Genomic DNA, 26717 nt, shown 5'->3' with positions numbered 1-26717 from the left:
TCTTTTTGCTCGAAGAGCTGGTTTTTTTTTTTTTTTTTTTTTTTTTTTTTAGAGAGAGAGATTTTTGCTACAGGGCGCATGTGCGCTCACCAGAGAGACAGAGAGACAGAAAGTGAGAAATCACCCCCCCAGGGGGTGGCCATGCCACAGTCCCTTCTCCTCCATTCTTCTCTTGGGATCTTGGGCACATCTGTACATGTATGTGAGTTTTAAGCCACTGGGTCTGGGACTTGAACTGTGGTCAACTACAGAAGTCCAGCAGTGGAATCATTATGCCATCTGCTGGTCTGAACGAGCTGTCATTTTAAGATAAAGTATGAACACGTATTCACTTATTGCATCTATTCAGTGAAACATGAAATAGCCATGAATTAGAGTCATGGCACTGCAGGCTTAGAACCCACCTTCTCTGGGGTGAATGACATGTGCAGCATTCTGACAGGGACAGAAGGGTAGTAAGTCCACCCTTTCACACGGTACTAGTATTAGTTATGGATTTGCAAGCCATTAAATTCACTTAGGGACCCCAATACTCCCTGGAGTCTTTGAAGATCTCTTCTGCTGGGGCCAGATGGCAACACAGGGGTAGCACGACTGACTGACGTGGAAAGGTCCTGGGTTCACAGCCCGGGACCTCTCTGCACAAGCCAGGTGGGTGTGTACACGCCCATGTAGAGCTGGCTGAGGCTTGGGGTAGTTTGTAGCATCAAGACCCTGTTAGGCATGTCTTTTTCTCTCTGTCACCCCCCACAGCCCCATCTCTCATGAAATTAACTTTTTTAAAAAAAAATTACAAAATAATGCCAACAAGTAGCATCGTGGTTAAGGTGCTGGACTCTGATGTGGTCAACTGCAGTTCGAGTCCATGACCAGCAGCTTGAAACTCACAATGGGTGTGTGTGCGTGCGTGCATGCCTAAGATCCCGAGATGAGAATGGGAGAAGGGATTGCGGGGGTGGACATTTCCCCCAGGGAGTGATTTCTCTCTTTCTGTCTCTCTGTCTTTTTATGTCTCTCCAGTGAGCACACGCACGCTATAGCCAAAATCTCTCTCAAAAAAAAAAAAAAAACCCTGAAAATTTCAAACTGAGTCTGGCCCCATAGCTTAGCGGTCAAGGGAGCTGGGTCCCACATGGCCAGATGCAGTTTGAATCTCAGCCCAGGTGGAACAGCGGACCTCTCCTCGGAAACAATGTGAGCAAGGAAAGAATGGGAAACTAGTCTCAAAGTGTTGAGTGAAAAAGAATTTCAACCAGGAATACACTACCCAGCAAGATCATCCTTCATATGGGAAGAGAAGACAAGAACATTCTCAGATAAACAAAACCTGAAAGAATTTACCAACTCCAGACCAGCTCTCCAAGAAGTGCTGAAGGGAGTGCTGTAGCAGGAAAACGAAAGTCAGACACACAGAAATAGGAGTGCAAAAACATCTAAGGAAATGGTCAGCTTATGGTAGGAACAAGTCCAGAGTTGAATGTTACCTTCCAGAATTTAAATGGAAACCTTGGGCCACAGCGGAAGATAAATTAAGTACATGAGACTGAGCTGGTGAAATAGAATTGTATGACTTGACTAAACCGTTACTGACCTTCTAAGCTTTGATTTCCAGAGTTAAAGAGTTCTGTCCTCTCTGGAGTTGTGGACAGGCCCATGTACCTACTATTTGAACAGAATCCTAACCTGTTTCCTGGCTTTCAGTTTTAAGGAAAGTTTTCTTAACATTGATTGATTTTGATTTACTAAAGCTAAAACTGCCTTTCTTGACATTAAAAAATAGATTTAAAAAATACCTATGTCATGACCACAGTAAACTATATAGCTTCAGCTAGGTGCTTCTTTCTAGTATGTTTATTCTATCCACAGAGTTTCATGCCCATAGTCCACATGTGTTCACAGATTATCAGCTCCACTTGCTATTGAAAGCAGTTAGATTAATTAAGATATTTTGTGAATCAATGAGACGTGAGGAAAAAAAATAAAGGAATGGAAAGGAAAAAAACAACCACAATAGGTATGGGTGCATGGGTGCCCAAATCTTGACAGGATGCAGAGATGGAGAAGGGACAGTGGAGTGACCACATCCCATCCATTGAGGGGGTTCTCTCTCTCTCTCTCTCTCTCTCTCTCTTTCCCTTGCCTCTCTCTAGCAACTGTACATGCTCTCTGGCAGTTAAAAAAAAATGAGAAGGCGAATCATTGCTCAGCCTTCGCTATCAAGTTTCTGATGAAGAAGTTAAGAGTTCGGCAAGACTTTAAGTTCTCTCCAGATGCTTCTGGCTCAGTGTCTGCATTCCTCGAGGAAGACAGCAAGGAGCTCTATGTCAGAGATGTTCAAGGGGCTGATCACTTCCACCCAGGAAGGAGATGCTCCATCAGTTCCACCTTCTGTCTCGGAAACCCTGCCTCAAGCCATGGTAGATCTTTAGCTGCAAAATAAGAACTTGGTGATACGATAAGGGTTGCTTTTGTTTCTAGCCCGTTTTAAATGAGACACCATGACAAGCTTGTGTCGGTGGCTACACCGTTTCATCCTGGGCTTTGTGTCTAATTCATGGGAAGTAAAGCTGGTGCGGTGTAAATAAAACACAATTATGTCACGTATCGTAGTGATATCACTCAGCTGAATCATCTGGACACAGCAAATGATGTTTTATTTTTGGAGAGGTTTTTGTTATAGGGCACATGTACTTACCAGAAAGAGAGAGACAGAGAGATAGAAAGTGAGAAATCACCCCCAGGGGGGATGGCCAAGCCGCAATCCCTTCTCCTCCATTCTCTTCTCGGGATCTTGGGCACGCACACACATGCACCTGGTGTGAGTTTAAGCCACCAGGTCCAGGACTTGAACCTCGGTCGACTACGTGGGAGTCCAGCCACATAGCCATTATGCCAACTGCTGGTCCCAAATGTAAACAGTTTTGTCTACTGTTAGAAGAGGGCATGACCATGGAATACTTCTCTGGATTCTTGGTTTCATTAAAGCGAAGAGACTTCAAGGAAGAAGCAAGTCAACCTTGTTTGTCCCGTTCACAGAGTGAGCGACGTGAGGTTGCAGAGGGGTGTGCAGTATACGGTGCTCCTGGAGGCTGGGCCACATGAGAAGCATGTGGGTTCATGTCCGGGAGACCCTTTCTGAGCATTCAGAGTACATGTGTGGTCTGGGGCTGTTGAGTCTCTCTCTCTCTGTCTGTCTCTCCTACTCATAGAAGAAAGAAAGAAAGAAAGAAAGAAAGAAAGAAAGAAAGAAAGAAAGAGAAAGAGAAAGAAAAGAAAGAAGGAGAGAGAGAGAAAAGAAAGAAGGAGAGAGAGAGAAAAGAAAGAGAAAGAAAGAAAGAAAGAAAGAAAGAAAGAAAGACAGAAAGAGAGAGAGAGAGAGAAAGAAAGAAAGCAAGAAAGAAAGAAAGACAAAAAGAAAGAAAGAAAGAGAAAGAAAAGAAAGAAGGAGAGAGAGAGAAAGAGAAAGAAAAGAAAGAGAAAGAAAGAAAGAAAGAAAGAAAAGAAAGAGAGAGAGAGAGAGAAAGAAAGAAAGAAAGAAAGAAAGAAAGAAAGAAAGAAAGAGAAAGAAAGAAAGAAAGAAAGAAAGAAAGAAAGAAAGAAAGAAAAAGAAGGAAGGAAGGAAGAAACTGGAAAAAGCAGCAGCAGCAGCACATTAAGAACAAACAGAGCTCAAGGCTGCAATGTCTCACGCTGCACACCTCTCTGCCACCTGCCAGGGAACCGAGCCAGCCCTCTGCCTGGCTGGGCAACCTAGTAAGTGACATTTACCACTAATTGTCACTACCCACATCAGCTCCAAGTCTCAACAGACAACTCGTGGCAGGGCGAGAAGTTAGGGCGGCAAAACCTAAGTTGAAGAGAGAAGAGAGTCAGATGACAAGGGGACCTTGGAAACCAGTGTCCCCCCCAGAAAAAGAGGGAGTCTCATTGGAAGGAAAGCAAACTGCTTGTGTGGCTCACAAGGCTGAACACACACGCTGAGCTCTACAAAACGAACAGGGAGAGAAGGACAGAAGAGCGCAAGCCTGTGACTCACGCTGGAGTAAGGAGACACCAGCCTCTCCGTTGAGGGGGGAACCAGGAAGAAGAGATGGCATGGCGGACTCCTCAGGAAAGCCTAGGGAATGGAAAGTGATCTGTCGGGTGAGGCTGCAAAATGAGAGATCCTGTGCTTGTCTTTGTGGGAGAAGTTGCACCCCCAGATACCCGTTCCAACTCTGCAGAGCTGGACAGCGCCCCGTGTCCCAGCAGAAAATGGACTGATTCATTAAAGGAAAGTATGTCAGGGAAGCTGGAAGGGTCTTTGCACGGTGATCCACGCCCAGTCTCAGTCAGTCCTGGATCATAGGGGGGTGCGTCTGGATGGAGGTCTCTAGATAGGATTCTAGAACTTGCCTGTGTGAGCCAGCCTTGCAGATGCTGCGTGACTGCTGGGCCACTGTCATGGCCCCAGGGGCTAGGGGAGGCTCGGAGGACCACAGCATGGAGAACCCCAAGAGGGCTGACTCTCTACACTCTTCTTTCTCTGTCTCCTGCTCTTCTTGCCACTGAGAAAAAAATGAGAAAAACAACTTAAAAACATGAGAGCTTTTGCTCTTAGCACACACCTGTTTTCTTGGTATGCTGAGGGAGGATTTTAGCTTAGGAAGGAGCCCTCCTCTCCTAGGGACACACCAGGAAGGGGTTTGTGCTTTCATTTCTCTAAGCACATTCCGTGTGTGGGTCTAGCGTGGACAGGAGAGGCTGTGCTCACCACAGAGAAGGAAGTGGGTATTTTGGAAATAAACACACAGGAAAGACGATGAAGCTCCTCTCCCAGCAATTGCTGAGACAAATGTCTTTTATTTCTTTTACAAAAAGGATTATTCATTTAATTTTATGTGTGTATGTGTTATTATTACTATTATTTTATTTTACTTGCACTCACCAGACAGAGACAGAGAGAGGGAAGGAAAATGAGAAAGCAAGCCGCCAGGTCCAGGACTCGAACTGCAGTCCATCATGTAGGAGTCCAGTGCCTTAACCACCACACAACCTGCTGCCTCCCAGGAGTATTTTTGGAGCGCAGACTGTCAGAGGTAGACAATGACTTTGGGAACTTGTGTAAGGAGTGTCTGAAAGAAAGAGGAAAGAAGTTGGCACACGCCAGTGTCTCAGTTCCTTTTTTCCCCTTGCCCTGTGCAGGAAGATGAGGCTCCTTCTCCTTCTGCTGCTCTGTCTGTGTGAAGCCCAGAGCCAGGTGGCAACGAGGCCCAATATCATTGTGCTGATGGCTGACGACCTCGGCATCGGAGACCCTGGCTGCTATGGCAACAAGACTCTCAGGTGGGTAATACAGCTCCCAAATACATGCAGACAGCCATCCCCAGGGGTGGCTCATGGGCCCAACCAACATGGGTCACAAGGAATCATTTTCAACCCCCTGAACAGCACACGCCCATGCTGGGCTTTACCTAGAGACAGCAAGGTGTGTGACACAGGAAGAGGGGTGTGAAGTTACCTATCTGTATGCAGTAAAATGCAAAGACAGGGAGCTCATCGGGAATGCACCCATCACCGTTCTTTCTTTTACTTTTTTTAAAGAATTATTTTATTTAACTTTATTTATTTTAATTTGACCAGAGAGGGACAGAGAGAGAGAGAGAGAGAAAGTGACAAAGCAAGCCACCAGGTTCGGGACTTGAACCATAGTCAACCATGTGGGAGTCAAGCGCCCTTAACTGCCTTGTTATCTGCCAGCCCCCATTGTTGCTTCTTACCATGGCTATGCTGCTTTGTATGTCTCATTTTCCTCCTTTTGTTCTACTTTTTCTTCTCTTTGGGGCATCTGGGTTTCTTTCTGTTACTTCTAAGCCTGCCCTGCCTCATCCTGGCATGTCAAACACTCACTCTTCCCACCATACCTGATGCCCCTTCATGCTGGGGCTCTTAGCCATCCTCAGCAGCATGGACTGTTAGAGTCTATCTGTTCTGGCTGCTGTAACAGAATAGGATAGCCAAGTGGCTAATCAACAGCCACTCATTGCTCACAGTTCTGGAGGCTGGAAGTCCAAGATCTAGCTAGGCAGGGCAGATTGAGTGTCTGGTGGGGACCCACTTCCTGACTCATGGATGGAACTTCTCACTGTATCATCACATGGAAGAAGGGATGAGGGGGCTCTCTGAGACGTCTTCCATGAGAGCACTCATGCCGTTCAGGAGGACTCCACCCTCATGACGTCATAAGGTCCCGAAGGTCCCACCTCCTAATACCATCACCTTCGGGGTGAAGATTTCAACATGTGAATATGAGGGGACACAGCTATTCAGATCATAGTATGGGCAGACAGTCATGGGGAGAGGTGTCATATTGTATTTTGGCATGACTCGGAAGGGCCAGGGGTGGTCATAACAGTAGGACAAACAAGGGAAGCCAGACTCTGGGCATCTCACACTTGGAGCTGAATATCTGCCCAGAGGACAGAGTTGTCTTCATGAGCCCTCTGTCTACAATTGACTTAACATAAGACATATTTTAGGAGCCTTTTAGTTTAAAAAAGAGATGAGCATAGTAGAATACTAGCATTTATTTTCTCCTTCTAATAATGAGGAAACAATGGCATAAAACAAATTCCATAGAGAACTTCACCACAAAAGCAATCAATACAAACTCAATTAAAGTAGGGAATGGAGAAAGAGCTCATTTTGCTTTTCTAGAATTTTCTCGTAGAATCTATGAATAATGAATGTCTGGAGCTGGGGGTGGACCCTTGGCCCAGTGCCATGGAACAGTGATTTATTTTCATAGCACTTACTCTGACTCCTCTTCTTCTCTTCTACATGACAAAGTGTATTTCGTTGTTACCTGTCACATCAACCAAAATCTAAATCAATTATTCTCTTAAGGAAAAAGTTGCCTTCAAGATGTAACCAAATATTTCTCAGTGACAACCTGCATCTTTGCATCAAATGCTGCTTTTTATTTTTAAAATGGTTACTGACCTATGACATGGGTTAGATTTTTTTTAAAAAGTATATAGAGAGAAGAGCTGCATGCATTGTTCTCTTAAAATTTTAACCAACCATGTTTGCTTCTGCCTTGTCTTTTGCTTTATTTCTAAAAAGTTTGAGGTCATTTTATTTTATTTATGCACACACATGATATATATATATATATATACACACACACACACACACACACACAACAACAACAACAACAAAGGATGAATGAGGGGCACTGTTATTTCTTCACAGTAGTGTGTGTCCTGGGCCCTGGACCATCTTGATCTGTTGGTTGGAACTTGTTCATAGCAGTCACAGGGTCTTCTTTGGCTGTGGTTGGCCAGAACACTCAAGCTGACCCTGGAGCTTTCTCCTTTGGGGCTGCAGAGTTAATGGGGAGGAGTGGACCTGACTAGAGGAGGATGAAACCTGCCCCTGCCCCATCCCTCACCCTCTCTCCTCACCCCCCATGACTGAGACTTAGTTTCTTTGTTCTCAGCCAGGGCTAGTGGGCACAGGAGCCCGAGTTCACTGAACACGTCACTGGATCCCCTAGGATGTCAATCCTGGATCTTGGTGGTGTTCCCAGTTTGAGTCCTACTTCTTTGTCACTTCTTCCTCAACTTCTCCCTTATCTCCCCCCTACAACCACCCTGCTGGCCTTGGTCAGTGGGAGGGTTTCCCTGATAAGAAAGCAAAGAGACAGCTCCATCTCGGAGGTCATCACAAATGACGTGATGCTTTCGTTCTAGGACTCCCGGTATTGACCGGCTGGCCAGCGAGGGAGTGAAACTCACGCAGCACCTGGCGGCATCCCCCCTGTGTACACCAAGCAGGGCGGCCTTCTTGACGGGCCGGTACCCCATCCGCTCAGGTAGCTGCCTGTCCCAAGCACTGTGGTCCTTGTCCTTCCCGTGCTGCCTCTCAGCTCCAAGGTTGTTCTGGATCTTGAGAGTTGGTTTGTCTTGTTTCAGGAATGGCAGCTGAGAACCGGCTGGGAGTTTTCCTCTTCACGGCATCTTCTGGGGGACTTCCAACCAGGGAGATCACTTTTGCCAGGCTTCTGAAAGATCAAGGCTACGCGACAGCATTGATAGGTATGTGGAAGGACGGCTGAGGTCGGACAGGAAGCCCTGGACAGTGTGAGCAGAGCAGCGAGAAAGGCTTCTGAATAGCTTTCTTAGGGGTGATGTCACAGATACTTTATACAACTTTAAATAGGGAAGACATAATTCCATTGTAAACCAAAGCACAATGAGCCTGGGCTGGCCCGTGGCCTGGTGGTTAAGACCCACATGGCTCACTGCACAGTTTAAGTGCTGGACCTTGTGACTTGAAAAATATACCATCAGCCTATCTGGGCTATTTGACTATATAGATACGTGTGAGTGAGTGTATGTGTGTGTGTGATTGTGTGTGTGTGCACATGTAGGTAGACTCTGGATTGATATAGGTAGGTAAACAGATAATGATAGAATTATAAATCAATGGATGGATAGATGGATGGACAGATACACAACTGGATGGATGCATGCATAGATCAAAGAAAGGATTAACGAATGGATAGATGGCACGCGATGGTTAGTTAGCTAGGTAACGAGGTGTGATTGGTACAGATGAATGACAAAGCATACACCTGTGTGTGTGTGAGTGTGCATGTGTAGATAGGTAGAGAGAGCAGTAGATAAGATCTGTAGATGTGATAGTGACACATGATAGAGAAATGGGACAGATGATAGGTTATAATAGATGTATGGAAGAGATGATAGGTAGATGGAGCATTAGTAGGTAGATAGATATGACAGATGACATATAGATTAATAGATGATAGACAGATGCAAGTGATGACAGATGGATAGGCAGGTATAGATAGGTAGGTGATTGATAGATAGATAGGTAGATAGATAGATAGGTAGATAGAGATAGAAGATAGAAGATAGATACATAGGATGGATTGATGTATAAATACATACATAGGAAGATGATAGATACATAGATAGATAATAGGTAGGTGACAGATAATAGGTAAGTAGATAGATAGATAGATAGATAGATAGATAGATAGATAGATATAGGAGAGATGATAGGTATAGATTGATGATATAGTTAGATGGATGATAGAGATGGATCAGAATGGATAGATGAAGAAAGACACATGATAAATGAGACAGACTTATGGATAAGAGGGGCATGATAGAAGATAGATGGATAAACAGACGACTATACACGCAGAGAGAGCATATAACACTACATGTACACACCATGCTATTGATAGATTTCCATCTAACACTTCACAACTAAAATCACGTCAGAATTTGTCTCTCTTGGCATTCCCACTAAGAGATCTCGTTGGTAGGAATGATGCATTCTCCCCTGTTAGTTCAACAAGCTCGAGATGAAGAAGGGCACCAGACGAATCCTACAACATCTCATAGGCCCGCAGTGACCCTTCTCTTTTTCCCCATATCATACTATAAAGCCCTCTTCCTATTTTTGTTGCCTCTTGTGAAGCATTTATTAATTTAGTGGTACGATTAACATTTTATAAGAAATTTTCCAGAGGCGTATGAGATAGTTGCTGAGTTACTGTGTATGATATCCTCTTGCCTCGGGGATAGGTTTCTAGGTAAAGATTCATTTTCTACCTTTTTTATTATTTTAACTCTGCCAGAGGATGCGTGTGCTTACAGGGGACAGGCAGAGAGAGACGGAAAGTGAGAAAACACCCCCATGGGCGTGGTCATACTATACTCCCTTTTCTATTTCTCCCTTCTTTCTGGATGTTGGGCACTCGCACCTGGCATTTTCTCAGGCTGCCAGGCCCAGAACACTAACTGCGTCATTGACCATCTGGGGGTCCTTTCTCCTCTGTTCTCCTCTCAGTACCTTGAGCACACACGCACACGCGCCTGGTGTGAGATTCAAGCCACTGGGTCTGGAACTCCAACCACAGTCTGCCATGTGGGAGTCCAGCGACATAACCATTACGCTGCCCACCTGCAGGTCTTGTTTCCCACTTTTAACATCCAAGATGGCAGGTGAAGTTGGTCCTAAAACTAATTTTAAGGAGCCGTCACAAACATCTGCTTATGAAAAACCACTTTTATCTTTCTATGAGGTTTTTGTTTCCTGCCTGTTAAAGGTGACGTTGCTTTTGCTTTTGCAATTGGTGATTTTGTTGTTGTTTTTTGGTAGCTAATATTCTAATGTTTGCATAAAAGGAAGTAAAAGATTTTAAGGTCCTGGGGTCAGATAGTGGCACAGTGTTCATGCAACTAGAGCCGCGTGGGAGGATGCCAGTTTGTGTCCCAGAGCTTCCCTGTAAATGACCGGCAAATGCATGTGCCTCTCATCCGGGCTAGTTGATGCTGCAGATGGGTCGTGGCATGATCCACCCTCCACCACCACCAAAAGAATAAATAAATGAAAGAGACCCGCGAGGTCTCTCGAATGGCAACCATTAGCTCATGAAATACACAGCCCATGCGAGTCAGAAGCTGCCATTCAAATCAGGCTGTTTCTCAGGACTCAAGGTTTGTTTGTTTGTTTGTTTGTTTTCTCACTTGTCTTCTCAGGGAAATGGCACCTCGGGTTGAACTGTCACAGCAAAGCTGACTTTTGTCACCACCCCATCCATCACGGCTTCGATTATTACTATGGGCTCCCAGGCACCAATCTGAGGGACTGCAAACCGGGAGGAGGCAGCGTCTTCACCACGGCCTTCAAGAGCATGGTGTTCATCCCTCTGCAGATCATCGGGGTGGCCGTGCTCACACTGGCGGTGGTCAACTGCCTGGGGCTGCTTCGAGTGCCGCACGCCGTCTTCTTCTGCCTGCTGCTGCTCGCGGCCCTGATCCTGGGGCTCTTCCTGGCCTTCCTGCATTACTTCCAGCCTCTGAACTGCTTCCTCATGAGGAACCTGGAGATTGTCCAGCAACCCATATCCTACGACAATCTCACCCAGAGGCTGACGACGGAAGCAGCCCAGTTCATACGACGGTGGGTTTTGTGTTTCCTTCTGGCGCACACATGAAAAAGAGTCTTAGTTATGTCCCACTGAGGTAGAAGCACCTGCATGGCTATTCCTTCTTTCTTTTCTTTTTTTAGAGAGATTTTTCCTATAGGGTGCATGCACTCACCAGAAAGACAGAACATGAGAAGTCACCCTCCTCCCAAGTGGCACAGCCACACTGTCATCCCTTCTCCTCCATTCTCCTCTCAGTATTTTGCACACACACACACACCCGGTATGAGCTTTAAGCTGCCCGATCTGGGACTCAAACCACAGTTGACTACGTGGGCGTCTGGTGATGTAGCCATTATGCCACTTGCTGGTTCCTCCTTCCCAGCATGGCTATTCTAACTGCACTGGCTCTTCCACGCTAGCTAGCTTACTCAATCCAGGTGTGCTGGAGCGGATGCAAGTGGTGACAGGGCACGTGTTTGATGGCCTCAGAAAGGTTATGATGCAGGGCTCTCCTTAGGGTGGCTTTGCCGACACTCCCCATGTTCTCTGCTTCTAAGGATCATGCCAGAAAAGTGTCTGCTGATGACAGAGGGGCACAGATACCACCATACGCTTTCATCTTCAGGGTGGGTGTTCAATCTAGAAGTTGTGCTTGTGATGCAAACCACACTGAGGGATGGACAAGAGCACCATGGCAGCCCCAGTTCACATCCCTGAGTCTCCTTGTCAATGTGGGGAGTGGCGTGCTCTGGGTTGGCAGAGATGGGGGTGAGCCATGGCTTGGAAGCCTTTTCTCTCTGGCCTGTCTCTCTCTTGCAGCAGAAATAGATAAACTTACAAAAACATAATGGGGAAAAGATCTTAAACATTGCACACTAGTGTGTGAGCAACGATGAGCATCAATAACCCTCTCTAAACTAGGTAAAAGGAATGATCTGTTTTAGGTTGTTTTTGTTGTTTTTTTTCTTAGGGAGATTTTGTTGCTATAGGGCATGTGTGCTCACTGGAGAGACAGAGAGACAGAAAGCCATAAATCACCCTCCGGAGGGGATGACCATGCTGCAATCCTTCCTCCTCCATTCTCTTCCCAGGATCTTGGGCACACACACACACACACACACACATACACACACACACACGTGCCCGGTGTGAGTTTTAAGCCACCAGGTCTGGGACTTCTGCGTTGCCCTGCTCCATGGGAGTCCAGCAACGGAGCCATTACGCCATCTGCTGGTCCCTGTTTCAGGTCTTGGAGGATGCATTTCATTCATAAATTGTGGAGGTTTGCAGTCAGCGTATGGAACAACTCTAAACAGAGGGACAGACAATAACCTGGAATTATATAGATGCATGTGTAAATAGCTATTCTATATTGCATGTATAGACATGTTTATATAAATATGCATACAGTTGGAGTCATGATTAAGGCGCTGGACTCCCACATGGATTGTGGCGTGAGTTCTGGACCCAGCAGCTTGAAGCTCACACTGGGTGTGGGTATGTGTGTACCCCAAATCCCAAGAGTAGAGGAGAAGGGATTGCAACGTGGCCCATCCCCCTTTTCTCTCTCTCTGCCTCTCTCCAGTGACTGCATGCTCCCTAGGACAAAGTTCTGAAAAAATAGAAAACGGAGTTAGGAGCCAGGGGATGACACAATGGTGATGCAGCAGGCATGGCACAAGCTCTGGGTTGAAATCCCAAGGCCTCCCTGAACACGTTGGGTGCATACAGGCATGCCACGGTCTGGGCTTTCCGAGTCTGGGGCTCACAGCATGAGGACCCTGCTTGTCGTGCCTGTCTCCTACCCATGAAGGAAGGAAATAAGCTAGCTTTCAAAATAAAACAGAGTGGGCCAGCCCATGATGTGGTGGTTAAGATGGCAGGATTCCACGTGGCTAACAATGCGGTTCAAGTCTCAGACTCAGTGGCTTGAGAGCATGCTGGGTGCACGTGCACGTGTGCCCAAAATTATGAAGGGAGGGAGAGATGGAGGACAAGGGATTGCAGTGACCGTTCCCCTTGAAGATGCTTTCTCATTTTCCCTCTCTTTCTGTCTCTGTCTTTCTCTGGTGAGCACATGGGCCCTCTGGTAAATTTAGAATACAATAAAACAGAGTTTGGGCCAGCCCCATAGCCTGATGATGAAGGGAGCCAGATCCCACATGGTTGGCCACAGGTTGAACTCCTGCCTGATAGCTTAAGAACCATGGCAGGCACATGTGTGTGTGCCCCAGGTCCTGGGAGGATGGACAAATGGTGGCGACGGGACTGCTGCTTGACCATGTCCTATGGGGAATGCTTTCACCTCTCTCGGTCTGCCTGCCTGTCTATCTGTCTGTGGTGAGCACACATGTCCTCTGGCAATTAAAAAAAAAGTGGAAAAGAGCTATTCAACTTTGTCAATATTGAAGTGGACCGTAGAGAGTTGGGTTCATTCTTTGTTCTTTCACTTACTCTAGTTTGGCAGTCAGTAGTAGGGTCTGAGTGAATGTCTGGCTGGAGAAAACGAGAGTGTCGTACGGGCATCTCAGCTCCCTTGCCCCAATGCAAAGAGCCCGGGTCCAATGCTCTCGCCTGGCCCTGAGGGAGACGGCGTCTCCACAGTTCTTTGAGAAGTTCCAATGTCAGGAATGTTGTCATTGCCATGGTGATGGAGAAATATCTGGATGTTCTGGAGGGGGGAAGCTCCATGGTGATGGGTGAATTCAGAGAGTTAATTTTATTTACAAAGTAGTTATTTTTTTAAGTTCAAGTCAAGGCTAAGTTTCAAAAATGTTTTGTCAACAGATAGAACAAGATTGATGTTTTAGCCATCTTCAATAGCGAGAGGTGATCCTCGGTGATTCTGTTTTGCAGCCAGCAAAATATGGTGACTCTAAGTTCACTGGAAGCGGTGTTGCATTGCCGGGAGAAGCAGTGAAGTTTAAAGAAGTCGCTTTGTATTATTCTCTGAAAATATGTGCACACTCACATTGAAGAGTGCATTAAAATGCACACATATGCACAAACAAAAAGAAAAGCATAACTAGGGTCAACAGGTGGCATAGTGATTAGGGCACTGGACTCCCACATTGCCAACCATGGTTTGAGTCCTGGACCTGGTGGTCGAAACTCAAGCTGGATGTGTGGGTGTGCATGCCCAAAATCCCAAGAAGAGAATGGAGGAGAATCATAAGGCCGCTATCCCCCTTGAGGGGCAGTTTCTCACTTTCTCTCTGTGTCTCTCTGGCGAGTGAATGTGTGCTATAGTAAGCGTCTTCTCCAAAAAAAGCAAAAACTGAAACAACCGTAACTGTATACACACCCTCATACTTGTATAGCTTATGGCTTAACCCAAACTCCCAGGGCATAGTTTGGTACTGGTCCCTGGCCTTTTGGGGGCTAGGCTGAGTATCGGTGCTGACTTGCCAGGCCACCTATCCGTAGGTGGGTGGCAGACCAGAAAGCTTGATCTGTGTTTGCAGTCACTCCCCATCAATCGCATTGCGTCCTGGGCTCTGCTTCCCATCGGACCCGTGGTGGCATTTGATTCTCATGGGACTGTGATTCCTGTTGTGTGATTGTTTCATTGTGTATTGCAATGTGGTCGTGGAAAAATGGGGTGCACGGTAGCTGGGATGCACTTGGGTCATCCCAGGACCACTCCGACCCCATCTGTGGAGGGATTGTCTTCCACAAGGCTGGTCTCTGGTGCCCAGAGAGTTGGGGACCACTAGCTTATGATAGCCAGTTATTGGATTCGTCCACTCACATGAACAATGCCGTGAGTGTTTCCCGGTAGGTAACGGAGTCTCAGCTCTTACCCAGCAGTGCCCCTGTGGTTGTCCATCTCTGTACCTCTGAATATCCTCCGTGGAAATGGCTAGACATCTTAGTGTGTGGGGGATGTTCCACATACACTGGCACATGGCTTGGACCCCGAGATCATGCCTGTCTCAAGGTGCAGTTTGCAAGCCCAGTCAGGGTGCAATAAATTCCCCTCGTCTGTGTTCGTCCTCTGAAACACACACAGCGGTACTTAGGATAGCTCAGAGTGGGGCCAGCTGCTGGCATAGTGGTTTAGGCAGCTGGATCCCACATGGCCAACGACGGTTTGAGTCATGGACCTGGTAGGTTGAAACTCACGCCAGGTACGTGTGCACATATGATCCAAATCCTGAGAGGAGAATGGAGGAGAAGGGATTGCAGCATGGCTACCCCTCCTGGGAGGTGATTTCTCCCCCCCCACCTCTCTCTCTCTCTCTCTCTCTCTCTCTGGTCAGTGCTCCCACCCTAGAGCAAAAGTAAAATAATAAATAAATAAAATAAAATCTCACTTTTCTTAAAAAAGAAAGATCACTCAGACGATGCTTTGTTGGATCTGTGATTGCTGCTAGCAGAACCCTGCCCCCTTTCTATCTAGTTCCTGTTTTTCTTTTTGCTGCAGGACATGTGCATTTGCCAGAGAGAGAGAGACAGAGAGAGGGAAAGTGAGAAATTATTCCCCGGGGGAAGAGCCATGCTGCAGTCCTTTCTCTTCCCTCAGGATTTTGGGCACACACGCGCATGCACCCAGTGTGATTTTTAAGCCCCCCAGGCCTGGGACTCAAACCTCTGAGCCTTGTGCCAGCAGAAAATTCATTTTTTTATACTATTATTTTATTTTATTTCATCTTATTCATTGTCCTTATTTTTAATTTATTGAAGTTGACCAGAGAGAGACACAGAAAGAGAGAAGGAAAATGAGAAAGCAAGCTGCCAGGTCTGAGACTCGAACCGTGGTCAGGCTTATGGGAGTCCAGCCACCTAACCACCACACTACCTGCTGGCGCCAGAAAATTCATTTTTTTAAGGTTTACTTGTATTTATTTCTTCCATGAGAGAGACGCAGAGACAAATAGACAGGCGGCCCTAGCACAGCCTGCACGCCACGATCCTCCCCCTCCCACAGCCAGCCAGGATCCCTGCACACGTGCATGTTCATCCAGTGAGTGGAGGGGCACCTCAGGGCGGGAGCACGACCTTCCCGTGTGACCTCAGCTTCGCGGAGGACTGCGTGAGCGCTGCTCCACCGTGACTGGCCAGAACGTGCGTTTAATAGATGTGTGATGTGTGGGTGGAAGGAACGCACTGCCGGGCGTGTCAGCCCACCTGCTGTTTGCAGTCGTGGTCGCGTGAACCCCGGCAGGGAGACTGTGGGTGCCGTTATCTGCCTGGTCCCACACTGTTCGTCAGCAGCAGCCGAGAGCTTGCTGAGAACGTCAGCAAACGCCTCTCTCCGTATTTGCATTACTCTCTATGTCCATTCAAGATGGAGTCAGAAAGGTCAGACGCTCGGATGAGGGAGGTCACCTGCAAGGCTGTCCGAAGCATAGAGAGCGGCGCACAGAAGGAGAGGAAGGAAAAAAAAAAACATTGCCCTCACCGTCCTCTCGCCTGGATGTTGGCTCCTGCCGTTATGGGATGTAAATCTTGCTCTTCTGAGATGGGCATGATCGCAGGTCGCTGGGAAGACGCAGGGCTGCCTTCCGTGTTTTTAACAAATGGAGCGAGCGGGCAGGAAGCGGCGGAAAGTTCCATCTTACCACGGTGTGCGAGACAGGGCCAATAAATTTTCAAAAGACTTGTTTACCCAAGTGCTGCAGCTAATAAAAAAGGAGTTACGCTGTTATGGAGAGATCCCCCTTCCCACCCACGTCCTGCCGTGTCATTCAGTTCTCAAGGGCGCGCAGATGAAGGGGAAGTCCAGTCTGTTCAGTGAGCCTGGCCACCAGGGAGATGCCCTTTTCTGCTCTTTCAAAGGGATGAGTAAGCCAGAGTCCTGTCACCCAAGAACAAGTCATTGGCCCACCCCAGGCATGAGTCCAGTGTATGTGGACCTGCCCATGCACTGTGTGTTCTATTCCTACGCCTGGATGAGAAATCTTCGTGGCATGGTGTGTTTGCAAGCTTGATATGCTTCTGTGTTTCAGGGCTTTCTATTGGTTTGTTTGTTTGTATTTTGTTTTTTTTGTCTGTTTCTTTACATTTATTTATTCATTTTTATTTTTTTAATTTGACCAGAGATAGAGAGACAGAGAGAGAGAGAGAGAGAGGGAGGGAAAGTGAGAAAGCAAACCACCAGGTCTGGACTCAAACTGTGATCAGCCAATGTGGGTGTGCCCAGCACCTTAGCCACCATGCCCCCTGCTGACCCCCTGGTTTCCTTTTTGTATCTATAAGCTTAATCACTCAACTCCAACCCTCGATGTAGACTCATAAGGTCTGTGGAAAGGGCTGGTATCTCTAATGTCTCTGCTATTAAATCAAACGTAAAACCAATATATTATAGAAAAATGATAGGAAAAAATTCTATAAATATGTGTATTTTACTAATCAGCATGTTAATCCCCTCCTCTTCTTCCACAAAGAGTCCTTGTGTCTTTCAAGAGGAAGTCGTATTTTGTAGTTTTGATTCAACTCATAAGTGATGGGTCTTTTCTCTTTTTTTTGATGTTCAGTGATCCATTCACGCACTCATTCCATGAGAGAAAGAGATGACAAGATTAGCAGCCCCAAACATTAGGGTCTTGGTGTTGTGCTTCACCCTGGTCTCAGCCAGCCTGGGTCACAGGCACAGACAGCCTGGTGTGGTCATGGACATCCCGGGACTTGAACCCAGGATGTTTCTCATGCAGATCCGGTTGCATTATCACTGTACCACTGCCTGGCCCCACCAAAGGGTGGGTCATTGACCAACTGCTCCTGCTTCCTTCCTCATGAACCAGGATTGATCTAGGGCTCCCTTATTTGCTCATTCTCCTGTCTGCATCATTCATGTTTTCTTTCTCATCTCCCATGTGAAGTTTGCTTCAGTCTTATGATCCTGTCAGTCATATTGACTACCACTGCAGTCTACAGGAGGTAGCCATCTTTTGGCGACATTATTATTATTATTATTTTTCTTTTTAACTTGTGAACAAGAAGATGCCCACCTAAACTTGGAGCATGCACGTTGAATCTGGATTGGAGCCCACAGTCGGACAGTCTGGACCACGTGGTCAACTCAGTCTCAGCCCACTCTGGCAGGCATATCCTGTCTTTCTCTGTGTTTGCAAGATTGACTTTTAAACTTCCTTATCTATTTCTCTTAACTTTAAATCTAAAAATAAATGGGAGAACAGATGAGAACGAAATTGCAGGGAAGTCGTACTCATACATAATGTAACTGTCTATTTAGGAAGGCGCATCAGGAGTGTAGTCTTGTGCGCGTTTGCAGGGATCGAAGCCAGTTTTCAGTTCCGTCTGCTCCTGGAGAAGGTGGTGCCGTTCGCCCAGGTGCGAATAAACCTTCCCCCCTAATGGCGAGGAAGGAGGCTGAACAGACTGCCTGCCGTGTAGACCACATGTCCCTGAGAGGTGAGGGCTTGGTTTCAGTTCCTGCCCATCCTTCAAGGTCAGCTCCCCGCACGGAAGTTGTAGCAGACATTCTAGTAAACGCATTGACCCCTGGGATAACAGGGACAGTGCTTCCATCTGAAATCAGCCTTGTGTCCTTTCTTCCCGAGCTGTAATGCTGAGACGTTGAGACCAGATGCTGTGGGTTCTGATCTCCTCCCTTCTCCTTGCAGTTCCTGCGAGAGGTGGGACAAGCCACATACATATTGGGTTCTGCCCAAAATTCCAAAGGGAGAAGCAGAAAAGAAGGGATTTCAGTGTGACCACCCCCTCCGCCGCCTGGAGGGTGGTTTCTCCTTTTTTCTTTTTCTAGTGAGGACACACACTTTCTAGCAAATACCTAGAAAGTAAATACACAAGAACATGGACATTTAGGGACCAGAAGTTTGTGTAAGGGTTATGTTACTGGGCTCCCATGTAGTCGACCGCGGCTCCAGTCCTGGACCCGGTGGCTTAAACTCATCCTGGCCACGTGTGTGTGCATAGTCAAGATCCCGAGAGGAAAATGGAGGAGAAGGGATTGCGGTGTGGCCATCTCCCCTAGGGGGGTGATTTCTTGCTTTCTGTCTCTCTGTCTCTCTCTGTCTGTCTGGCGAGTGCATGTACCCTATAGCAAAAACCTCTCCAAAAAAGAAAAGAAAAAAGACATTTAAAAAAGCAGTTGCTGTGTTTACTGGTTAGATGTGTGTGTGTGCACAGATAGAAACTGTTTTTTTTCCCTCCATGAGACTAGTGTAGTCATGGTGCTCAAATGCATATTAACCACCGTACAGAGAAGGAAGAGTAGAAACCACCTCCCCTGCTAAATAAAACCATGTGGGCCCTGTCCCTTTCTCTGAATGCAAGGCACCGTGTTAGATAACGCAGAGAGGGTTTTTTATGAGTGTTGGAACAGCATGGCGTAAGAGCCTAACCCTCATCGGGACAGCGGCGGGCGATCTTGTGTTGAGCTCGGCCTCTTCTCTCTCCCGCAGGAACACGAAGACTCCGTTCCTGCTCGTCCTGTCTTACCTGCATGTGCACACAGCTCACTTTGCCTCCAAGGCCTTTGCAGGCAGGAGTCAGCATGGAGTTTACGGAGACTCCGTGGAGGAGATGGACTGGAGTGTGGGTATGTACCGTGGGTCAGCGGCATACACAGATGGAGCGCCTGGCACTGGGCCCTTCCCGGCCCTTCTCAGTTCTCTTTCTTTCTTTCTTTCTTTCTTTCTTTCTTTCTTTCTTTCTTTTCTTCTTCTTTTGAGAGAGAGGTTTTTTGCTATAGGGCACATGCACTTGCCGGAAACAGAGAGAGAGAGACAGTCAGAGAGAAAGTAAGAAATCACCTCCCAGGGGAATGGCCACATTGCAATCTCCTCTCCTCCATTTTCCTCTTGGGATTTTAGGCATGCACGCATATGTTTCCAGTGTGGTTTTCAGGCCACCAGGTCTGGGACTCAAACCACAGTCAGCCACGTGGGCATCCAGTGCCTAAACCATTACACCATGGTTTACTTCTTAGGAATCTCTACTGCTGCTTCTGATGGCTTGATACACAGAATGTATGAGGGTTTTATTTGATTTATGAAACAAATCTAACATCATTTTTTAAGAGAGGTTTTGCTATAGGATATGTGTATTTGCTGGAGAGACGGAGACAGAGAGACAGCAAGAAATCATCCCCCAGGGTGGATGCCCACACCGCAATCCCTTCTCTTCCATTCGCCTCTCGGGATCTTGGGCACGCACACACACACGCCCAGCGTGAGTTTAAGCCACCGGGTCCGGGACTCAAACCGTGGTCGACTACATGGGAGTCCAGCGACATAGCCATTACAGCATCCGCTGGTCCATCTCACGTTCATTTTGAAAGGTGCATAGACCGTGAGAAGCATCGCCAGCTCTGTGTGTAGAACATCCGTGGTTGCTGATGGCTACACCGTGGGGCCAGCCCAGGTGTGGGCTGGTGAGGGAGTGGCAAGACTAAAGAAGGGGCCAAGTGCTAACCCTCAGCCTCACTTCACCTCACCACCATGAAGTACCGACAGCGCCCGTCAGCAGCAACGTCGGACACGTGGTGGCTTTGGGATCTGGGGTGCCCATAGGTGGCTTCAGCTTCACTCACCTCTTGGGACAATGGTCATTGAGGTCCTCATACTCTTCTTGCTGCTTCTGGGACTGCGGTTCTCTTCTTTCTTCCTGCCCCTTCTTCCACTTCCCACATGGCGCGTTTCGGATGTTCCTTATGGAGGCTCTGATTATAAAAATCTGCCTTCAGGGGACCCGCAGGTGGCGTGGTGGTTAAGGCCCTGCATTCCCACATCGTCAAGTTCAGTGTGGGAGTGTGTGTGTGTGTGTGTGTGTGTGTGTGTGTGTGTGTGTGCAAAGTCCCGAGAGGAGAATGGAAGAAAAGGGATTCCGGCATGGCCATTTTCCCAGGGGGTGAGCTCTCACTTTCTCTCTGTCTCTGTCTCTCTCTGTCTCTCTCTCTCTGTGTCTCTTTCCTGCCGGCACACATGCCCTGTGGCAAAACAAAAATAAATAAATAAATAAATAAGTAACTACCTTCCCCATTTATAGAGATCATTGTCGGCATGCTTTGCTTTGCACGGCTGAGTGAGCTCAGCTCCATCCCCTGGAGCCTAAGGACGGTCACCGTGTGTGGCTTGCACAAAGGAATGCAGTGTTAGTGGATTCTGAACGGCCCATGGAGGACCAGGCTCCCTTAACGACGTCCCATCTGGCTCTTCATTGCTTGCGTCCTCCGGACAGAATCGAGGCGCTAGAAGGCGAGGAGATGGCCATGCCACCAGAGATGGCCATGCCACCAGCCATCCGGGCTGCTTAGAGCTTCATGTATCTGTTTCCTTTCTCGTTTCTCGCTCTCATTCTCATTCTTCCTCCCCTTTTCTCTCTCGGTGCTCGCTCAAGAGTTTCTCACTTTTGGGACCAGCAGTTAGCGTCATGGCTATGTCGCTGGACTCCCACGTAGTCGACCACAGTTCACATCCTGGACCTGGTGGCTTAAACTCACGCCGGGCGCGTGTGCGTGCATGCCCAAGATCCTCAGAGGAGAATGGAAGAGAAGGGATTGCAGCGTGACCATCCCCCCTGGGGGGTGATTTCTCGCTTTCTGTCCCTCTGTCTCTCTGTCTGTCTGGCAAGCGCACGCACCCTATAGCGAAAACCTGTCAAAAAAAAAAAAAAAGGGTTTCTCACTTTTTCCTCTCGATGTTTTGCAAGCTCATGAGCGTGGCTGGCTACACAACTCTGTGTGTCTCTTGGGTGAAGCGGCAAATTGAAAGTGCAGGTGGTCCCCTACTGTGTCGATCGCAAGAACGAATTCTATTTTATTTTAAGTCAAGCAGGGAGCGCCGTCCTAAGAAACAAGGTGACTGGACCCTGGTTCTGACTTCTGACTGTTTCTTTACCTGTAAGATTTGCCTGCTGTCCAGTTTCTGAATTTGTACTTTCCCCATGCTCAGTCTGAAAGTAATTTTTTAAAAGAATTATTTTATTTCATTTCCTTCTTTACAATTAGTATTATTTTTATTTGACCAGAGAGCAACAGAGAGAGAAAGAGAAGGGAGGTGAGAAAGCAAGCTGCTAGGTCCAGACTTAGAATCATAGTTGGCCATGTGGGAGTGCAGCACCCTAGACACCATGCCACCTGCTGGCCCCCAAGTCTGAAACGATGAAGTGGAACATTCTAGAAACCAGCCACTCCCCAGTTGAAGTTACACACTGTTGTGATTCATGTCATGAGCTCTTGGGCTGTCCTGCTCCATCCCACCTGGGTTGGGAATTATCCCTGGGTGCGGAGAATTCACGCTGTACACCCCTCCTGCCCCGAGGGTCACCTACTAGCTATCTCAGTTCACCCATCAACTATACTTTTTTTATTTTTTCCTCCCAAGAGTTATTTGTTTATTTAATTCCATGTGTTGCCATTATTATTATTGTTTAATTTGACCAAAGAGAGAAAGAGAAAGTGAGAAAGCAAGCTGCCAGGTCTGGGACTAGAACCGCGGTCAGCCATGTGGGAATCCAGCGCCTTTAACCACCACGCCACCTGCTGGCCCCTCAACGGTACTTTTATTATAGTCTGTTGTCAGCATAGTTGTCTGTTATCAGTAGCCACTGCTGTTTATCTCTCACGGAGCCTCGTTTATAAGTTGGCCGTTCTCACAGGGACGCCAACATGTAGATCGGATCGGCTCCTATCTGTGCTTTCAGGGACCCACCGGGGATCTCGCAGCTTGTGCCCAGTGGGTTAAGGGGGCAACTTGATCTCTGGGAACATGACAGGTGTTTAAATCCCTAGGACTCTGGGCAGTCGTCTTGGGAGGAAAGAATTCAGAGTAGCCCAGAAGAAGTCTAGGTTTCTGTGTTCTCCGAAGGGCTGAGTCTGCAGAATGATCAAAGTGCGTATAAACGGTAAATAGGAACTAGGGAAAACAAAACGGGGACGTTCTCCCTAAGAAGATTAGGAAGGAAAGGCTTCTGTGCCTACGGCTTTTACATACGCTGCTGCAAGCCTGCCTCGATGTAGTTCATTCTCCTTTACGTGCTGCATGGAAATTGACTTACATTTTCCACACCTTACTAGTGTAAATCGTTTTTCTCTCTTTTGTCTTTTTTATTTTTTTAGAGGATTTTGCCATGGGCACTCACTGGGGGGAGAGAGACAGAGACAGTGACAGAGAAAGTGAGAAATCACACCCCCCCCCCAGGCACAATGGACACACCACCATCCTTGTCCTCCATTCTCCTGCTAGGATCTTGGGCACACACGTACGTGCACCTAGTGTGAATTTCAAGCCACCGGGTCCGGGACTAGAACCGCAGTCACCCATGTGGGAGTCCAGTGATGTAACGGTTATGCCCTCTGCTGGGCCCTATCATTTTTTCTCTTTAATGAATGCTTAATAATATATATACATGTATATGTATATATATTTACTTTGGCTATGAGCACTTGCCAGACAGAGAAAGAAAGAATGAGCAATCACCTCCCAGGAGGGATGGCCACACCGCAATCCCTTCTCTTCCTTTCTCTTTTCAGGATTTTGGGCGTGCATGTACATGTGCCTGGTGTGATCTTCAAGTCACCAGGTCTGGGACTTGAACCACATAGTCAGCCATGTGGGATCCAGTGCCTTAACCTCCACACCACCTACTGGCCCCAGTGAGTGTTGTTTTAGTGCCTCAGGTCCTGCGCACATGCTCTGTGTGTCCCGCTGACAAGCAGGCAAGCGTGTGCCACTGTCATCACCCTCATTAACTTCTTTCCACTGTAATGGCCCCCATGGCTACCCTCACACATAACGGGCGTAACTTCCAGCGTTGCCCTACCCTCGTTCCAGCTAGAATAGGAAGGGGAAGATTGTTCGTGCCTCAAAATCTGCATTCGATGCTGATACCATATTTATCGACGATTGCATTTGTGCTTGTTTGCCAAAAGATGAAAAGACACCGTCCCCTTAGGTCTGACATTCATTTCTGGGGATGTCTTGGTTGTTGTGGAAACCTCGGTGTTTTGATGAACATTCCTTCTTCCTGAAAAGGGCCTTGCATTTTCACGCAGATGGGAATTGCAGCGTGAACCACCGTGGAATCACAGACAGAGGGAGGCCAGCTTAGCAAGCTCTGCTGTGGGCCTAAAGGAGCCCTTTGAAGAGACACATGGTGAAGGAAGAAGCAGCAGCTCAGGGAGTCCCGGGCTCTTCCTGTCACATGTTTAGAACTGGAGCCATGACAGGGGACAAGACTTGTTCCACTCTAGGGGCACATGCACCTGGGAAGACATTTCTGTAACAAAGGACCCTTATGGTTTGGTCACCCTCCAGGACCAGTTAGTTTCTGTTCTTAGCCCTGTGATTGCCCTGGGGGCATACTGTTTCATTACGTCATTGAGAAAGTCATGACGTAATTTTTCTGTGCATCCTGACTTTCCCGACCACTCGGTAGTAACCAGGAAAGGCCTGAGTTCACAGGGTATGAAGGCTGTGGAAGACCAGCAGATGGCATAGTGGTTATGCCACTGGACCCCCACATAATTGACCATGGTTCAAGTCCCAGACCCGGTGACTTAAGACTCACAGCAGGCTTTCCCACCCTACCATTCCTAATTCTAGAGGCATGATAGGGGAGCTTAAGGATGCCCATGCCATTGGTCCCATTGTGCAGGTAGGGCAGGTGAGGCTTGCAGAAGCTTACGCACACCCACCTCTGGATACGGAATTCCTAATGGATGAGCAGGTGTTGAGAAGCAGGTGTACCGGCCGGAGCCTGGCATCCACACAGTCGTACTCCTTGTCTGTCTGTGTAGTAAGGAAGGCCACTTCCAGCAGAGCACAGTCAACAACAGATCTCTGGGAACCGGCTAGTTCATCCGCCAGATCCCGACTGGATGCCCAGGTTCTTTTTTTTTGGGGGGGGGCCGGGTAGAGGTTTTTGCTATAGGGCATGTGCACTCGCCAGACAGACAGAGAGAGACAGAGAGACAGAAAGCGAGAAATCACCCCCCAGGGGGGATGGTCATGCTGCGATCCCTTCTCCTCCATTCTCCTCTCGGGATCTTGGGCACGCACGCACACGCGCCTGGCGTGAATTTTAAGTCACCGGGTCCAGGATGCGAACCCCAGTCGACTACGTGGGAGTCCAGCGACATAGCCATTACGCTAACTGCTGGTCCCAGATTCTTTCAAATCTTAAAAGTAACAACTCAGGGACGAAAGTGAGGGCTATCCTGAGTGAGGTAGCAATAAATCGAGAAGTCTGGAAAGGCACATGGAGGGGAATGGGCCCCGGGCCCCAGGTAGCTGCACGTTTAACAGGACCCACCCAAGGTGCAATCCTTTGAACCGTCCTGGCACTTTCAATAAGTCTTGTTTTTCTTTTTTTATGTTGTGTTGTTTGTTTCCAATTCCAGTTACTTCTGAAACAGCCGAATGTTGGGGAGGGATAAAGGTGTAAAATCCCGTTGTTTTCACGTACACAGCAAGCTCTTTGCAGGGGAGTGTGTTGTTCTGGCTGTTTCTCTCCCTTGGGAAGTGTCACTGTGTGGGAGTGACATTTACCATGGACCTGTTCTTGGGTGGCGGCGAGGGTAGACAGAAAAAGAGGAGGGATGGACCTGGTTTTGTCTGTGATTTTTGTTTACACGGTCAGAGCCATCCCAGCTCCGCTGGCCAGGTGGATTTGCATGCAATCAGAGTTTGTTTAGAGCCCGGTGCTATTAATAGCGCACACACAGGAAGGAATGGCGGATCAGCCCTGGCTCAGGATGGGCCTCGCAAGTTCTGTATTCTTACAAAGATAAACGCAAGTGGAGAGCAGTTAAGACGAATGCTAAAACAACTCTGCAGCTTTAAATCAAACCTTCCTATTGGGAAAAAATAAATAAAATAATCATAGAAAAAAAAAAAAACCCGCCACCCTCAGGATTGCAGTCTAACGGTGCATGTCTTCAGACAGGAGCAGAGAGGCTTTCTCCATAGGTGGGAGAAAGAGCAGCGTCCTTCTGGGGTTCAGGATGTCTCCCCGACTTTGTGGTTTCGTGGCTCAGAATCTGAGGCTTGGCCACTCTGGCGGAGTCTCACAAGGCGACCTTCAGTTTCCGCTCTGCTTTCTCCTCCTCCCCAGCCTCCGCTCTCACGGCTTTGCCTATAGTCGCTCTTGGGAGCTGGACAATACCCTAAGAGACCTCAGGATAGAGACGAGAACAAGAAAGAAGATGGCCCTTGGGGAGTGTTCGACGTTGATCCTGAAGCTGATTTGTAGCCCCGATGTGGCATACCGGACAAGGTCCTAACAGACTGCCTATTTAAACACAGACTCTTCCTAGAACCGTGGGATGGACATCGTCCCTAGAGCATGGGATGCAGCGTGCAATGAATACCTTTTAGTTCAGAGTTCGCTGATGTGGACAGACGTGTCCTAGTGTAGTTTACGGTGAACACATCCACATGCCACTGTATGGCATGCACATTGTAGGTGCTCCATAAGTCATTTTTTTAAAGGAATTTTTGCTATAAGGCGTGTGCACTCGCCAGAGAGAAGAGAGACAGAAAGCGAGAAATCACCTCTAGGGTGTATAGCCACGCTGGAATCCCTTCTCCTCAATTCTCCTGTTGGATTTTCGGGCATGCACGCACATACACCCAGCGTGAGTTTGAAGCTGCTGGGCCCAAGACTCAAACTAGGGTCGACTACGTGGGAGTCCAGCGACGTAATGGTTGTGCTACCTGCCGGTCCCAAGACAGCTATTTTTACAAGTGAAATCATGAAGGTCAGATGCCTGATCCCCGCTGAGCTTCATCAGCTTTCAGGGTGGAGGTGCATGCCCGGGCAATCTGGTTTGGATCTCCAA

At 47.7% G+C, this 26717-nt stretch overlaps 1 protein-coding gene across 1 annotated transcript in view; it reads left to right on the top strand.

Moving 5' to 3' along the window:
• STS (steroid sulfatase) overlaps positions 1 to 26717 on the top strand; it is a 157534-nt gene that overhangs the window by 65213 nt on the left and 65604 nt on the right. Inside the window, exons 3-7 of the mRNA XM_006147773.3 lie at positions 5185 to 5325; positions 7734 to 7855; positions 7956 to 8078; positions 10557 to 10980; positions 19339 to 19475. Coding sequence (XP_006147835.1) covers positions 5185 to 5325; positions 7734 to 7855; positions 7956 to 8078; positions 10557 to 10980; positions 19339 to 19475 — 947 coding nt within the window. The remainder of the gene's footprint in view (positions 1 to 5184; positions 5326 to 7733; positions 7856 to 7955; positions 8079 to 10556; positions 10981 to 19338; positions 19476 to 26717) is intronic.

This window comes from Tupaia chinensis, unplaced genomic scaffold (genome assembly GCF_000334495.1).
Source record: "Tupaia chinensis unplaced genomic scaffold, TupChi_1.0 Scaffold000222_1, whole genome shotgun sequence".
NCBI classification, from domain to species: domain Eukaryota; kingdom Metazoa; phylum Chordata; class Mammalia; order Scandentia; family Tupaiidae; genus Tupaia; species Tupaia belangeri.
The sequence above is the reverse complement of the archived record's forward strand: the minus strand, read 5'-3'. Positions and strand labels throughout refer to the sequence as shown.